General features: G+C 39.7%; 1 protein-coding gene across 1 annotated transcript in view; it reads left to right on the top strand.

The window, feature by feature from the left end:
• The window catches only part of eipr1 (EARP complex and GARP complex interacting protein 1), a 50,016-nt gene that overhangs the window by 17,064 nt on the left and 16,750 nt on the right, over nucleotides 1-16,202 (top strand). The window contains exon 5 of the mRNA XM_084096023.1: nucleotides 11,077-11,176. Within this exon, the coding sequence (XP_083952149.1) occupies nucleotides 11,077-11,176 (100 nt within the window). The remainder of the gene's footprint in view (nucleotides 1-11,076; nucleotides 11,177-16,202) is intronic.

Here is a 16,202-nt window from a genome sequence, read left to right on the forward strand (position 1 = left end):
TTTTTAATAATTAAACAAAGTAATTGAAAAGTTTGACAATGAACACACTGCAAAACACTGCATAGTTCAAAACAATGTAGGAAAATAGATAGAAGAAGAAACACTTTCAGAAAAGCACACCCTTCCCCTTCCTCCACACATAGCTTTCACAGAACAGGACACAACAGATGAGCTAGAATGCTTCACATTTCTTAAAATAATAATATCTGAACATTGAACATTGACTCTCAGTCTTTATTCTCAGCCTGTTTCTCATGGTTTCTCAATCCAATTTTTATGTTCTCACAAATTGCTAATGTCATAGAACAGCATACTTCTAATAGCTGGCTCGTTGAAACACTGCGTTACAATGTGCCACGCTATCAAGACTCAACATTGTGATGTCTGTCATGGCATCGTCCATCAGCCCAACCCTACTGAAAAGACATGGACAGGGTTATTTTTGCAGCTGACCTTATTACATATGCATTTATAGGAGTTTCCCTCTTAGACACAACATTTATGGGAGGAGAGTATTTAAATGAATCATGCAAGGTGGTTTACTAAGGTTTGTGCTCGTCAGTTTACTGGTATTTGCACCATTATTTACTGGCCAAAAAAAACATGTCTTAAACCAGACGCTAATTTGCGCTGCTCTTGGTAGATAGTGTTGGTCATTATGGAAATGATCCGGCTGCGTCTGTGTTCTTTAATTTGCGTGTCGTCAGTAGATCAGAACTTTTCACTCCCATCGGCACTATTTTGGAATTGCACTCTCAGGCTAATTTGAACTGTTTGGTAAATCTGGCCCTATGTGCAAGGAATAGGCTGTAGGTTGTAGGACAGCTGAAATTAAATAACATAGAGACATCAGACTCTGAGAGGACAGAAGAAAGAAAGGTGGAGGTTGGTTGTGGATGTGTGGTGTACAGAATTGGTTGCTAATGGTCATTACCTTATCAGTGAAAAAATATCAGCAGTCAGAGTCATCAGCAGTCAGAGAGTTAGTGGGAAGAGAGAGGAGAATAATGTGAAGAATTTGCGGGTGTCCAAAGTGCTAATAACCTTCTTTTGGTAGTAAGTGATTTTAACAGCAGAAACCTGGAGGAGAAGGAGTGGAGGCATTGATACTGGCTCAGATTAGATGGATATTTTGCCATTACCTCTCTGCAGCACTGAGCTTGATCCAATGGTCACAAAGAGAATCGGCGAGCAAGGTGCTAGAGGGTGTCACACATTCTGGCCTGGAGGTAAAAAGGCAGATATTTTCAGCATTAAATTGGAGTATGTATACTGGAATCATTCGCATCAAGAAAGAAGAAGTAATTAGAGGAGGAAAGGGATGCAGACACCACAGAGAAGAAGCATGTGGAGAAAGCACAAAGGTTACAATAAAATAAACTAGCTGTTTTCCTGCTTGGTGTGCATTTACATTTACAATTAATCATTTAGCAAACTTTTATCCAAAGCAACTTACAAATGAGGAGAGCAATAGAAGCATTTAAACTACCAATAGGACAACATGCAAGTGATGTGACCCTTTCCAGTTTAGTCTAACGCAGTCTACGTATTATTAAAAAAAAAAAGATATAGAATAGAAGACAAAATGAAATAAAATGTTAGTATTAATGGATCAACTGTTGCCGAAAAAGATGCGTCTTCAGTCGTTTCTTGAAAATTGCTACGGACTCAGCAGCTCGGGTTGAGTTAGGCAGGTCATTCTACCAGCAGGGAACAGTCAAGGTGAAGGTCTGTGAAAGTGATTTTGTGCCTCTTTGAGATGGCACCAAAGGCGACGTTCACTTGCAGAACGCAAGCTTCTGGTTGACATGTAAGTCTGGAGTAATGAGTTTAGGTAAAAGGGAGCAGAGCCAGTGGTGGTTCCGTAGGCAAGCATCAGTGCCTTGAATTTGATATGAGCGGCAATTGGCAACCAGTGCAAGTTTGTGAGGAGAGGAGTGATGTGTGCTCTCTTCGGGTCATTGAAGACCACTCTAGCTGCAGTATTCTGGATCTGATGCAGAGGTTTGACAGTGCATGCTGGAAGGCCTGCCGAGAGAGCATTACAATAGTCCAGTCTGGATAGAACAAGCGCTTGGACAAGGAGTTTTGTAGCATGCTCTGATAGGAAGGGCCTGATCCTCCTAATGTTGTATAAGGGAAATCTGCAGGACCGGGCAGTTCTAGCAATGTGGTCTGTGAAGTTCAATTGCTCATCAATCACAACTCCAAGGTTCCTGGCTGACCTTGGTTGAGTAATGGATGATGAAACCTAGCTGAATGGAGAAGTTGTGGTGTAGTGTTTGATTGGCCGATACCACAAGCAACTTAACTTGTCTTCACAAGGTTTAGTTGAAGGTGGTGGTGCTTCATACAGCAAGAAATGTCTGTCAGGTAGGATGAGATGCACGCAGCTACCGTCAGATCCTCTGGTTGGAATGAGAGGTGGAGTTGTGTGTCGTCAGCATAACAATGATAGGAAAAAGCATGTTTCTGAATGACAGATCCTAGTGATGACATGTAGATGGAGAAGAGAAGTGGTCCACGCACTGAGCCCTGAGGCACCCCGGTAGCTAGATGTTGCAAATTAGACACGTCACCCCTCCACGACACCCTAAAGGACCTACATGAGAGGTAAGACTTGAACCATTGGACTGTGGTTCCTGAGATGCCCTTCATCTTTAGGATTGACAGGAGGATCTGGTGGTTAACTGTGTCAAACTCGGCAGACAGATCCAGCAGGATGAGAACTGAGGATTTGAAAGCTGCTCTTGCCAGTCTCAGAGCTTCAATAACCGAGAGCAGGGCAGTCTCAGTCGAGAAAGGCAGAGATTTTGTTGAAAACAACTCATTCAAGTGTTTTAGCAACGACTGGAAGAAGGGACACCCGTCTGTAATTTTCCAGATGTGCTGGATTTAGAGTGGGTTTCTTAAGCAGTGGGGTTACCCAAGCCTGCTTAAATGCTTTGGTAATAGGTGCCAGTGTGAATATAGGTGTTGATGATGTGAGTAAGTGCGGGTACAACTGAGGAAGAAATGGCTTGAAGTAGATGAGTGGGAATAGGATCAAGTGGACAGGTAGTAGGGTGATTGGAAAGGATGAGTTTGGAGACTTCTGCCTCCAAGAGTGGAGAGAAGGAGGGGAGAATGTATGTGTTAGCTGTTAAGATGTGTGTGTGTGTCTGTTTGTGGTATGGCAAATTGTCCGTTGATGGTGGTTGTTTTATTTATAAAGAATATGACAACCGTCAGCTGTTATGGTTGATGAAGGAGGAGGAGGAGAAGGAGGGTTAAGAAGAGAGGAGAAGGTTTTGAAAAGCGTGCAAGAGTTTTAAGAATTGTTAATTTTGTTGTGGTAGTAAGTCATTTTAGCATTAGACACATTAGCAGAGAAGGAAAAGTGGAGGGACTGATACAGACCAGGGTCAGTATGATTTTTCGATTTGCGTCACTTCCTCTCTGCAGCCCTTAGTTTAGAACGATGTTCGCGGAGAACATCAGATAACCAGGGGGCAAATGGTGTGGCGTTGGCTGGCCTGGAGAAAAGAGGGCAGAAGTTCTCCAAGCACGATGTTAAAGTGGAGAAAAGAGTATCGGTTGCACTGTTAGTATCTAGTATTTAGAGTTGATTAGGGGGAGTAAGTGTGGATGAGACCAAAGAGGATAGGCGAGGGGGTGAGAGTGAGCGTAGGTTTTGCCGAAAGGTGACCTGTGGTGGAGTGTGTGTTGTGTCCTGAGGGAGGTTGAGGTTAAGAGTGAGGAGAAAGTGATCTGAGGTGTGCAGTGTATGGTCAGTGGAGCAGTAGCTTGTGTAAATAAGAGCCAATTAGTTACCTGATTTGTGAGTAGCCACAGTAGATACTCATTTGAGGTCGAATGAGGCGAGCAGAGTATGGAAATCAGCAGCTTGAGGCTGTTCTAGGTGAAGTCTCCAAGAACTACGAGAGGAGTACCATCCTTAGGAAAGGATGAGAGTAACAACTCCTCCAAGAAACTGCCAAGCTGACCTGGGGGACGATAAACAACTACAAAATGGATTTTAATGTGATGGTGATAGTAATTGAACATGATTCAAATGAGCTTTTGGTAAACAGAGATGGTAAAGGATAAAATTTCCTATCGTTGGAGATGAGCAGACCAGTACTTTCACCCCTAACGGTCAGGCGAGGGGTGTGTGAGAAAGTGAAGTGTGTGAGGACTTCACAAGAGGGCTGCCGCGGTATACTACTTGATTTTATACTCACCTTAAATGTCGTAATTGAATACAGCTGGACAATCCTCACTACCGAAACTGTTTACCAACGTGAACAAACCCGAACAAACGAGACTTCACCAACGCGACTATAGCACGTTAGCACAGTAAACAATGTATCCTAGTAACTACAACTGCGCTAAAATCAAATGAGAAAAAGACACAACACTTAAGACTGATTTATACTTCTGTGTCGGACCTACGCCGGAGCCTCTACGCTGTAGGCATCGCGTTGGTTTTCATTTATACTTCTGTGTCATTGTCCGCATTGACGCGCAATTACACTTGCAGAGGGAGCATGTGAGACCCGAGGGAGCGGTCCTAGCAGACCAATCACAGCGCTTGCGTCCGCGTAGAGTTGACGCGTTGTTACATTTTTGGAGAAGTGCACGTCAGGGTACGCCGAAGGGTACACGCGCTACACACAGCCTATGACGTAGCTACGGCCTGAGTTTGACGCAGAAGTATAAATTGGGCTTTACAGTTACTGTCACCTCCTGTTGCTTGACTGCTTCTTCCAGTCCTGCCATTTTTTCTTTGACGTAGCTCCATCACCAAGTAACATATTTCCATAATGTCGGCCTGCTGACTACTTTGGCTCGCCTTTAAGCAAAGGTAGTTATAAAGCTGGAAAGAGTTTATCGCTATGAGTAAACACTTTGGGCCCTATTTTAACGATCTGAAACGCAAGTATCAAGTGCAAAACGCAAGTAACTTTGTGGGCAGATCTCGCTGTTGCTATTATACCGGCGGGATAAATGACTCTTGCGCTCGACGCAAATCTAAAATGGGTTGGTCTGAAGTAGCTTCATTACTCATAGGTGTGGTTTGGGCGTAACATGAAATAAACCAATCAGAGCGTCATCTCACATTCCCTTTAAGAGCAGGCGCGCTTGTTCTATAGCGGATTCCTATTATAACGGCGGATTTGCCAGAAGCACGCCAGGAGCAGTTCACAGCCGAGGAGACCGACGTTCTCGTCAGGGACGTTGGGGATGGAGAAACACACCCAAATTAACTTCGGTTAAACAGGCGTATGATAATTTGGGTAAATGTGTAAGCTAGATGTATGCTTTTATAATCTATCTATCTATCTATCTATCTATCTATCTATCTATCTATCTATCTATCTATCTACCTATCGTAATAATGTATGATTTGCAAAAATTATAACTGCTGCGTCTGTGTGTAGATGAGAGAATCAAAGTGTATGCGCGTTGAGCACACATTGATTATGGCCCTTAAAATAGCATATGAATAACATGCGCAACGCGCCACTGACTTTAAACAGTTTTTTTTTCGGCCAGTGGCGGAATTGTTTTCTAAACCTGCAAAATAGCATGAGGGAACGTTTGCACCGGAACACGCCTCCTCTTTGCGCTGAACCGCCCCGGGGAGCACAAGTGTATTTCTTAGTTAACCGACGTGCGTCTGTGGAGGGAAAAGTCCGCTTTGCGTGGGTGCAAAATAGGAATGATACTATACGATAATAGGAATTGTACGGTGTACAAAGTCAATTGCGCTGGGTGCAAGATAGGGCCCTGTATGTTTTACTGCAAGGGCAAGCATTCAGAGGAACTGAAGAATCAATGGTTAAAATGTATTTTAACACTATTCCTCAGCAGTATAACAACAACCATTTGTTGTGTTCTCACAATTTTTCTAACGACTGCTTTCTGAACTATGCAGTTTGATGAATGTCAGCCTGTTAACAGATTTGTGTAAATCTATTCTTGTGATCCTGTAATAGAGCATGATAGGGGCCTTTAAGAAAAGAGTGAATTATAAAGTGTTTTCAATAAGAAAACCTGTCTACCCACCTTGTCCAGTAGGACAAGGGGACTGTGTGTAAAAGTAATGGTCTTAATGGTTCTGCAGCAGCCTGAAGGCCACAACAGCAGTTCAGGCCACCTGCCACAAGCTGAAAGTCTGATTGAGAGCAGTCGACCAGTCACGTCTGCCTGGAAGGCACAAGGCCTGCATGGGTATTTTGACTGTTGTTGGCGTATATGGTTGGGTAAGCAGGTTACTAGCTTTCACCAGAGCTATGAAGCTACGGTTGCCCTTAACATCTCTGGTGATTAAGGTAATGTAGTACAAGGACGCCAGATACCAAAAGATACCCATGCTGAGGTGGGGGAGGCTGGAGTGTGCTTCCAATTTTTAAGGGGTCTGGTGAACAGCCAGGACCAGAAACCAAGTCCTTGCATCCTTACATGACTGGCAGGTCTGAATGGATGTGACTAAAGGACTTAAGTTCATTCTTTGATACCAGACATTCTTCTGGTCTTTGAGGCAAAGAAGAGCATCTTTCTTTTGGGTGGATCATTTGGAAGAAGCCCATGAAAATATTCAAGGGGAAGATTTGGCCAGTGACTGTTGAAAAAGGGCTGGCAGGCAAAGTGTATGCTGATTTAGGTAAGTTTGTTTGGGATTTACACAACAGTTTTTCTTCAAGGCCCTCAGTGCATTGGCCATAACAGGAACCATGAGAAGGGAAAGTAATATCAAGCTGAAAACCCCTCAAGATTCAGACCTTACCTGGGTGAGGGTGAATGATGTTGATCAGAGCAGCGTGGCTGGGTTGTGTGGTGACAGTAATCGTTTGGCAGGCTTTTAATGACATTGCCAGAGAAAGTAATGGATTTAGGTCCAGTGTAGAGACCCAAATGTAATTGATGATCCAAAGGTTGGGTATAAGTCAATTTGGAGGCATTTTTATATGTGCTCAAAGCACATGTGATTTGCACCAAACTAGTCATGAAATAAAAGGAGCAGGACAAGCAGCAAAATAGACTATTGGTTGTAGAAGGACTTGATTTTCCTTGCACTGTAAATCATAAAGTAGAAGAACTATTCAGTTGCTGCAATATGGTCCACAAAGTTGATCATATTGAGGTTTATTTTATGGACCTTTATACTCACACTTAATGCATTTATATACTCTTGCTGAAAACAATAACACATTATCCTTGGTGTTTGCTTAGTCAGCCAAATACAAATCCACGCATACCTGCCCCGATATGTCAGAAAAAATAAACTCTATTGTCATTGTTGGTGTACATGTTGATCAAATGTGAGACTAGTGTTAAAGTGCAGTGTAGAGAATTTGTATGTCTTTCACAAACTTTCTCTGTACTCTCTCTCAAATACACATGTGCCTGTTTTGAAAACATGCCACTTTAGGCTCCCCTGAAGAAAATAGACAAAATATCAATGAAAAATTTACAAAATTGTTGTCACCTCCTGTGTTTTATGTTTGTTTTTAGTTTTTTGTCTCACAGAATAGAATCGCTTCATTGTGAAAGCTTGTGGACGCCTCTTAATCAATGCCCATTGAGCACTTTGTGGCCAATGGAGCATTTGTGAGATTTTGTGCACAGGACGTGCTGAGCGAGCAGTGATGGCAGCGTGAGACAGGCTAATGGCTGTGTGATGGGTTATCAGAGCCACCGCTGCTAGATCAATTGGAGCCTGAGTAGAAACAAAAGCAAACTGTGTTATATAGGTCAGTCAATACTTTCAGTAATGATGAAGTAATCTCTGCGATGTTCGGAGGCCAGTCGATGCTTGCACACCTTTTATACTGTGGACATTTGCTACACATGGGTTCCCTGGCAACACCTCTCCTCCTACTTTGCCTTCTTCCCTTAGATCAAACTTGAATCATTTACCATTTACCCAAGCATCACATATACACTTCTTCCTGGTTAGTTTTATACATGCAATGTGTTGACACAACACTTCTTGTTTTATTTTAATTAAACAACATACAAATATTTATAATTAAATTCATGTTGTCTTTATTCATTAAAATGCATAAAATCAGCGTCATATGCATACATGCAGTTACAATTCAAGTCTTATCATAACTGGTAAAACCTGAAAGTCAAAGAAAGAAAACATCTGTATTTTATACTTTCTTTAGACCATATACAGTATCACTCAATATTACTATTAAATACTATGGTAATGTCACAAATGGATCCTACCTGTCGCGACATTCCCTTCTTTGCATTCTCTCATAAAATAACCTTTTTATCATAGTAAAATCTACATAGCCTATCATTCCCAACAAAAGTATTGTTTAGCGCAAAACATGTTGAAGATTAGTGGGCAGGCAGTCGATTCATTAAATAAGCTATTTCCTCACAAAAACGGTTCTGTGAAGCCTCTTCTCCATCTCCATTGATATCCATTAAAAAAAACAAAACAGACTCTGGTCTCCTTTCCTTTTTTTGGCTGAAGGATGCAGGCTTGTCTTCTAGTGGCTTTTATGCATCCAACTGTATCCATACACTCTCATCTCATCCCTTTTCCCACATTTGTAGTAATGACACTATAACGCAAACCAGAAATTGTAACGCGTGAGCACACAATAGTTTCTCGTGCGCATGTGAAAGTCTGTATATTTTTATTTTTACAAAGGTCACTTTAGGGGCTCCGTTGTTACTTGTCCAGTGATGAACTAAATATTTAGTTAAAAGGTGTTTTTTGTTATTGTTTCATTAGTCGTGATTAGCCCAAATGTACTGTATGTGTTCAACTTTGATGCAGTCACACTAATTGAGAGTCATTTCAAATATCTTCGTTATTAGCATAGCCTTTATAGGGACCAACAGAGTTGAATCATTTAAAGGTCCCGTTCTTCGTGATCCCATGTTTCAAACTTTAGTTAGTGTTAGTTGTTGTTAGAGCATAAATAATATCTGTAAAATTATAAAGCTCAAAGTTCAATGCCAAGCGAGATATTTTATTTAACAGAAGTCGCCTACATCGAACGGCCCGTTTGGACTACATCCCTCTACTTCCTTCTTTAATGACGTCACTAGAACAGTTTTTTGACTAACCTCCGCCCACAGGAATGCTCCCTCAACTCTACCGAAATTCGTTTATGTACTTGCGCACTTCTTATAACTTACTGTGTTTACTCAGCTCTTACAGTGACTTTCTGAAGTAAAACTGACGCGTCATCTTTTGTGTGATGTACAATAAACTTTATTAAACTCATCAGTATATGTTTGATCATCATTCGGACCTGGTCTGAAACAGCTGACTTGTAGGCTATTAATAAATAATGGATACATACAAGCAGATGACAAATACATTATAATAACCGTAATTAAACTACTAAACTATACCCGTTTCATCTCTATACAGCACTCTGACTCTGTAGGCATTATTGTCCGACTCGAAATGAACACTGTTACTGAGAGTTTCTGATATTATCATCATTCCATGAGATGAAATTGTCCTGAGAGACTGAGCGCGAGCTCATGAAGCTCCGCCCCCTGGGTCGTGCAGCAGCAGCTTATTTGCATTTAAAGGGCACACACTAAAACAGCGCGTTTTTCTGAGCCCCAAAAAATGACAATTTAAACATGCTGTAAAAAATTATCTGTTGGGTATTTTGAGCTGAAACTTCACATACACACTCTGGGGACATCAGAGACTTATTTTACATCTTGTGAAAAGGGGCATAATACGGGACCTTTAAAATTAATTTATTGTATATTGGTATTATGATTATGTCTATGATATCTCTTTAATTAAAGCCCCCCTGTAGTCAATCATTGTATCCCTTTATCCCACTCATCTTTGATCACCAAAATGATATATTTAATCTTTTTTTCCTTGGAATTTTTTCTTTTCTTCATGCCTTAAAATAGCTTGAATGTAACTCGACACCCTTTCCTCATTTTGTATACGTGGTTCTATGAATATGCAAATGAGCCCCGCCTCCACTCACTCAGCTCAGAGATCCACTCGTTGACGATCACACGTTGATCTGATTGGTTACAAGGTAGTTTGTGACGTCAGAAACACCAGCGATTTCAAAGCGTGTTTTTGAGACTGTCTTTGGTTCACTGCAGTTTTAAGGAGAAAATACTCAGCAATGCAGTCGACTTATGAATTTACACATGGTTTGGCTTAAGGGAACACGACAACCTTTTAGGACTTTAGCTTATTCACCGTATCCCCCAGAGTTAGATAAGTCCATACATGCCCTTTTCATCTCTGTGCGTGCCGTAACTCTGTCTGACGCACCCACAGCTAGCCTAGCTTAGCACAAAGACTGGAGGTAAATGGCTCCAGCTAGCATACTGCTCCCAATAAGTGACAAAATAACGCCAACATTTTCCTATTTACATGTTGTGATTTGTATAGTCACAGCGTGTACAAATAACAAGGTCACATGAGACACAGCCATCTTCTAACCGTAGACATACTGGGATCTATATTCTCAGAAGGCGAAGCACTGCTACTTCTGCGGAGTGATTTACTCCAACTCTGAGCGAACTCTCTGCTCCTCACCACGGGGCTTCTCAGGCGCTGCGAGTAGCAGTGCTTCGCCTTCTGAGAATATAGATCCCAGTACGTATACGGTTAGAAGATGGCTGTGTCTCATGTGACCTTGTTATTTGTACACGCTGTGACTATACAAATAGTATAGTCTACAGAAAATAGTTACTTCTACAGAAAGAAGCTATGTATGTAAATATATGCTTCTGGGTCTACTGGTCTGTATGGAAAGTCTTATTATAGTAAATCCAATTTTAGTGATTTATATCCATATTAAATACTCTGATTGCAGATGACATTTTAACTTGTCTTTGCCAATTGTTTTCTCTCACACAGATGTTTTCTGTGTCTCGATGTACTGCATCTGATGTCTGGATAGCTAATGATAATAGATATGTAGACTGTGTAATTCGGTTAATTGCTCTACACCTCATAGCCTTATCAACATCATGCAAAGAGCACCATTCAATCAGTAACTTCCTTGAAATTGCTTTGAATTTGTGGTCAGCCATTGACAATGTCCTCTCTCATGTCTCCTGCAGTGTATTATGGGAGCCCATGGGTGACGGAAAGCGTGTGATATCGCTGGCTGAAAACCACGTGCTGCTCTGGGACCTTCAGGAGAGCTCCAGCAAGGCCACGGTGAGAGTCATTATTTTCATAATTGCCGTGTTTCACAGCCCTTCTTTCAGTGCTGCAGCGATGACACTGGCACTGCATATCAATAAGAGTCATCATGCTCAGTTCCTTAACAGTGAAATTCATTCAAAGTTTGCATCTCTATGACTTTTTTATGTGGAACACACACACACACACACACACACACACACACAAAAGTGATATTTCGAAGAATGTTACTGTTTTTTTTCTGAAAATTGTTATGACACTAGCTTTAAAACCATGCCAGTCTTTATCATTTCCATCTGTGTTAGTGAAAAAAGTGAACACATGGCCATGAAAATGTTGTATGTTAAATAGCATTTGGGTTTGGAGTGACAAATTTTGGATAGGTAAATGATAACACAATTTTATCAGATTTTTACCTCAATTTTGAACCATTCATTTAAATTATGAGCACAGACCAGTTATTTTATGTTATTTTAGTGTCATTATACTATTATACTTTTTATTAATAATTTGAATAAGTTTTTATTTTTTATATTTTCCATTTTTATTTTAATTGTGGTTAAAGTTTTAGTAATTTTGTTGTGTTTTTGTCATTTTAATTAGATTTTATAGATCTCTTTAGATTTATAGATAGTCTATCATTTTTATTTCAGTTTTAGTTTTAGTACATCAATTTAAATATGAAAATGATAAACAGATTTTTATTTTATTTTATTTCAGTTAACAAATATATTCTTTATTTGTTTTATGGTTTTAGTTTGTTAACTATAAAAACCCTGCCATGGACATACAAAGGTTGCAGACACTTAGGGGTTTCTTGTCAAAAAGAGAACATTTATAAAATTAAGAATGAGACTTATGAAGAAAAATATTTAAAGAACTTTCCCTTTATTGTAAAGTAATGCATTTGATCTATTTGCAATTTTTTTTGTTGCCTTTTTTGTGATTTTTTTTTTTTTTTTTTTGACTGTCCTAACCACAGTCTATAAACACACTTGTCAAAGCCACACATTTTTCTAGTGCAGGTTCAAGGATGATAAGTGCATTTACTGAAAGGCTAGGAAAGTGTAACGAAGTTCATTAAATTCATCGCAATATGCACACATTCATTCTTACTCTTATGCGTATAAGTTGTTTACATCGCTAGATATTATCATTTCTTTTGTAATACAATTGCCAAATATTAAATGTTAAGCTACTTAAATCTTACATCTCTATTTTTGATTGTTAAAATCAAGATAATTAAAATGGATGTCTAATCAATTCAATTTATACATCTTTAACAGTTAAATACTTAATTTTTTTACAATAATACTTAAAATATAAGAAATTAAAAAAAGTCTGAAGTTCTGTGTTTTATGATTTAATAGCAAAACATACTCGGTTACTAACGTAACCTCGGTTCCCTTTCGAGAATGGTTCACTCGTATTGCGTCGCTAAACGTTATGGGAAAACTCCTTTTCTCGAGAATATTGAAGCCTTTATTTTAAAACGCAGTGCAGCTGCACAGCCAGAACAGTGCAGAGCTGTATAGCGTGCTGATTGGCTGGGCTGCGGGAACTGCACGAACCTATGGCGAAGTGGCGAGTTCTTGAGCGAAAGTGGCTTTAAGTCAGCCAACTGAAGCGGCTCGAAAGGGGGTCCCCTAACGGGCCCTGAGGAGGTATAGAGGGGGGATGAGGCGGGTTCAGCCTCCTGGCCCCCTTGAGGAAGCGTACTACCAGGTCGTACAAGAGGTGAGTCGTCGCTGAAGGAGATTAAATCTGATTCCTATGGCGAAATGGGCCGCTTACATAGTCAGTAGCCACGCCCATTTTGGCCGCTTCGCCATAGGTTTGTGCAGTTCCCGCAGCCCAGCCAATCAGCACGCTATACAGCTCTCTCACGCAATACGAGTGAACCGTTCTCGAAAGGGAACCACCGGTAATCAAATGAATGCATGACACGTTTTAATTCATCTTTTAAAATGTAATCAAATGAAACTTACTAATTCGTTGATTGTTTTGGGCAAACAAAGTGCTGCACAACAGAGATTTACTCTTTCAATTAAAACATGGATGAAAAATTGTGTGATGTTCCCTAAAATAATGTTTTAATAAACTGTTTTACTGTTATCTCTTTGAGAAGTGCATTCTACTGTTCAGTAGTAATATGTTTCTGTCATCAAGTTAAACCAAACTTTCATATTTCAATAGTTTATTTGTGGTTTAATATTCACACACACTTGTCCATATCATGATTTGATTAAGTGTACTCTGCTTTTGATTTATTCATCCAAATTCTGCCAAATTCCATGACATGCTTCATTATACAGTAAATTCCATTTTAGGACTGGATTCCACAATTCTGCCTGATTGGAAATCATAGGCTCTAAAAGCCTGATAGTCTAAACTGAAGGAGGTTCAGCGAGTAAGAAACAGCTTTGCAGCTAATGTTCATTAATAATCAGCTGCAGTCGTTCATAATTAATGGACTGCGATGTCACAGGCCTTTGCGAACATAACCTTGACTCGACATTTGACGAGCCATCACGTGCGAAACACTCTCGCTCCCAACGGAGGCTGGAGAAAAGGCCCGTCGATGACATCACACTGAGCCGCTCCGTGAGGTCCCGCTAATGTCAGCTTTGCATGCAAAGCGAGGGGAGGTTATCGAGTGGCAAGGCCTGCTGAGTGCAGCGTGCCCATTAAAAACCAGAGACAGGGAAAAGAGGGGGAGGCAGAAAGAGAAAGAGAAAGAGGATGTTCGGAAAGCTCTCGGCACAGCTAGATTCCAGCGGTGTCGTGAAGAATGCTAATCTGCCTCATGCAAATCTTCCCTTATGCCGCCCCCATCCTCACAACACACACACACACACACTCGTCAACCTCCCCCTTCCGCTCATCCCTCAATTCTTCAGAAAAGCTCAGGTTGATGTGTTTATCACCACGCTGCGTCTGCTAGTGCTGTTCTTATTCGGATATCGCTGAATAAAAGCGAGACTCTACGTGTTTCTGGGGCGTTTTCTCCAAAGGAAAAAGCCTTCTCAAACAAATTGGCTGAGAAAATAATCAACGGTACAAAATATAAAACATATCAAATATTACAAAATATGAGATCAACTAGTGTGTCTATTTTTTTCTACAGTGCAAAGAATGATTTTCTTAAGGCCCCTTTCACACCAAGAACTATAACTAAAGATTTCTTTATCAGTGTCCACACCAGCGGACGATATCGTTCTGTTTATTCTGTCACTTTAAACGAGTGATTCTATAATTGGAGATTACTGTACATTGCATTTCAAAAAGTTAAGGAAAAAAACTGTTCACTAACAGAAATTCTTTCCAGTACCTTATTGAAACATGTGCTTGCTTGCCAAACACACAAACTTCCTATTTTTACTTTTAACAGAAAAAAAAAATTCAACTCTGTTACGGACAAATTAGGCAATGGTAACAGAGAAACAGAGTTTGACGGCAACAGAATTGACAGTTTTTAACTTTTTAGTCCAAAACTCCACTTGCTAGCATAAAGGCTAAGAGCACATGGCACTAATGAAATCACGATTAAAAGACTTTTAAACAATCCACTGTGTGATCAGTGATAAATTCTCTTTTCCTTTCGGTATTGTGATAACAATTTTGACGTTTTACAAAATAAGATTACATTTTTAGAGTAAAATATTTTCTCAGAGAGAGCTCACATTCCTTTCAGTGCTTCAGATCTTATCAGTGAGGTAAAGTGACATCATTTCCTGTGTCTTACATATTTATGGGGGATAATTCCACCAATTTAAAGGCAAAGTATGGTACGGTAACAGAATTGACGTGACATTAATGGACACATTTTTATAAGATCAAATTTATTTTTAAACAATTTAATGTTGTAGAATTAGGACCTTTTATTTATTTTATTTCTGGATTTTATTAATAAAATAAATGAAATATGTCCAAAAGATAAATAAAATATTTGGATTACACAATGATACATGATGAAAAAAAATAAACCGACTAATTCGGACAGCAAGAAATCATAATTTTCAGCTATATAAGACACTTTTTACAGAAAATATTATATTGTTATGGCCTGTAACATCTTGTGATTCATGACAATGAGTAACAAATTATTAAAATTATTCTAATTGGCTGTCAATGTTTTAATCGTTCATCAGACAAAAATAAAAATCTTTCTGAAAGTGATTCCATCAATATCGTTCCTCAGTGCCTTTACCGTTGTAGTTGTGGTGTGGACTCTGCTTTTCTTTTATATTCATAACAATTTTTATATTTTCTTTATCGTTATCGTTTTTGTCCTGGGTGCAAACAGGCTTTTAATCAGTATTTTTGTCTTGTTTTCCAGTACAAATATCGAATCATTCTTAAATCAAGATACATTTTCTTGAGAAGCAAAACTATGAGATATTAAGGGCCAGCTTATGCCATCTTTGCTGTAAACTACTGTCAGGATTTACTTAAAGGCATAGTTAACACAAAAATGAAAATTCTGTCATTATTTACTCACCATATGATGAACCTATTAGGTTTTTATTCACATATAAACATTAATGAACTTGTTCGCTTGACGTGCGAGAACCAGTGAGGTTCATTCTCGTGTTACGCAGCACGCTTGAGCTTCAGCAAGAGGCTTGTTCTTGCATGTTCGGTTAAGTTTCTGTTTATGTTCGCTGATCAATGTTTATATGTAAATAAAAGACAATTCAATCCGTTCATCATATAAATCGACTGTGTCTCTCCAGACAATTTTGTACTAAACCACCAAATTCACAAATCTTTATGAACCTTTTGAAGAGACAAAGTGTTAGTTGCGTAGCTGTCAACGGAGGGAAAGCTCTCAGATTTCATCAAAAGGGTCTTGATTTGTGTTCCGAAAATGAACGAAAGTTTTGCGGGTTTGTAACGACATAAGGGTGAGTAATCAATGACAGAATTTTCATTTTTGGTGAACTAACCCTTCAAGGCATGCAGTGAAAAATTAGCGCTGAAAAGTCGTGGACAGGGTTATTTTTGCGCCTGACCTTAATGGAAATGCATTTGTAGGAGT

The sequence above is a fragment of the Abramis brama genome (assembly GCF_963993115.1).
Source record: "Abramis brama genome assembly, chromosome: 21".
NCBI lineage: Eukaryota > Metazoa > Chordata > Actinopteri > Cypriniformes > Leuciscidae > Abramis > Abramis brama.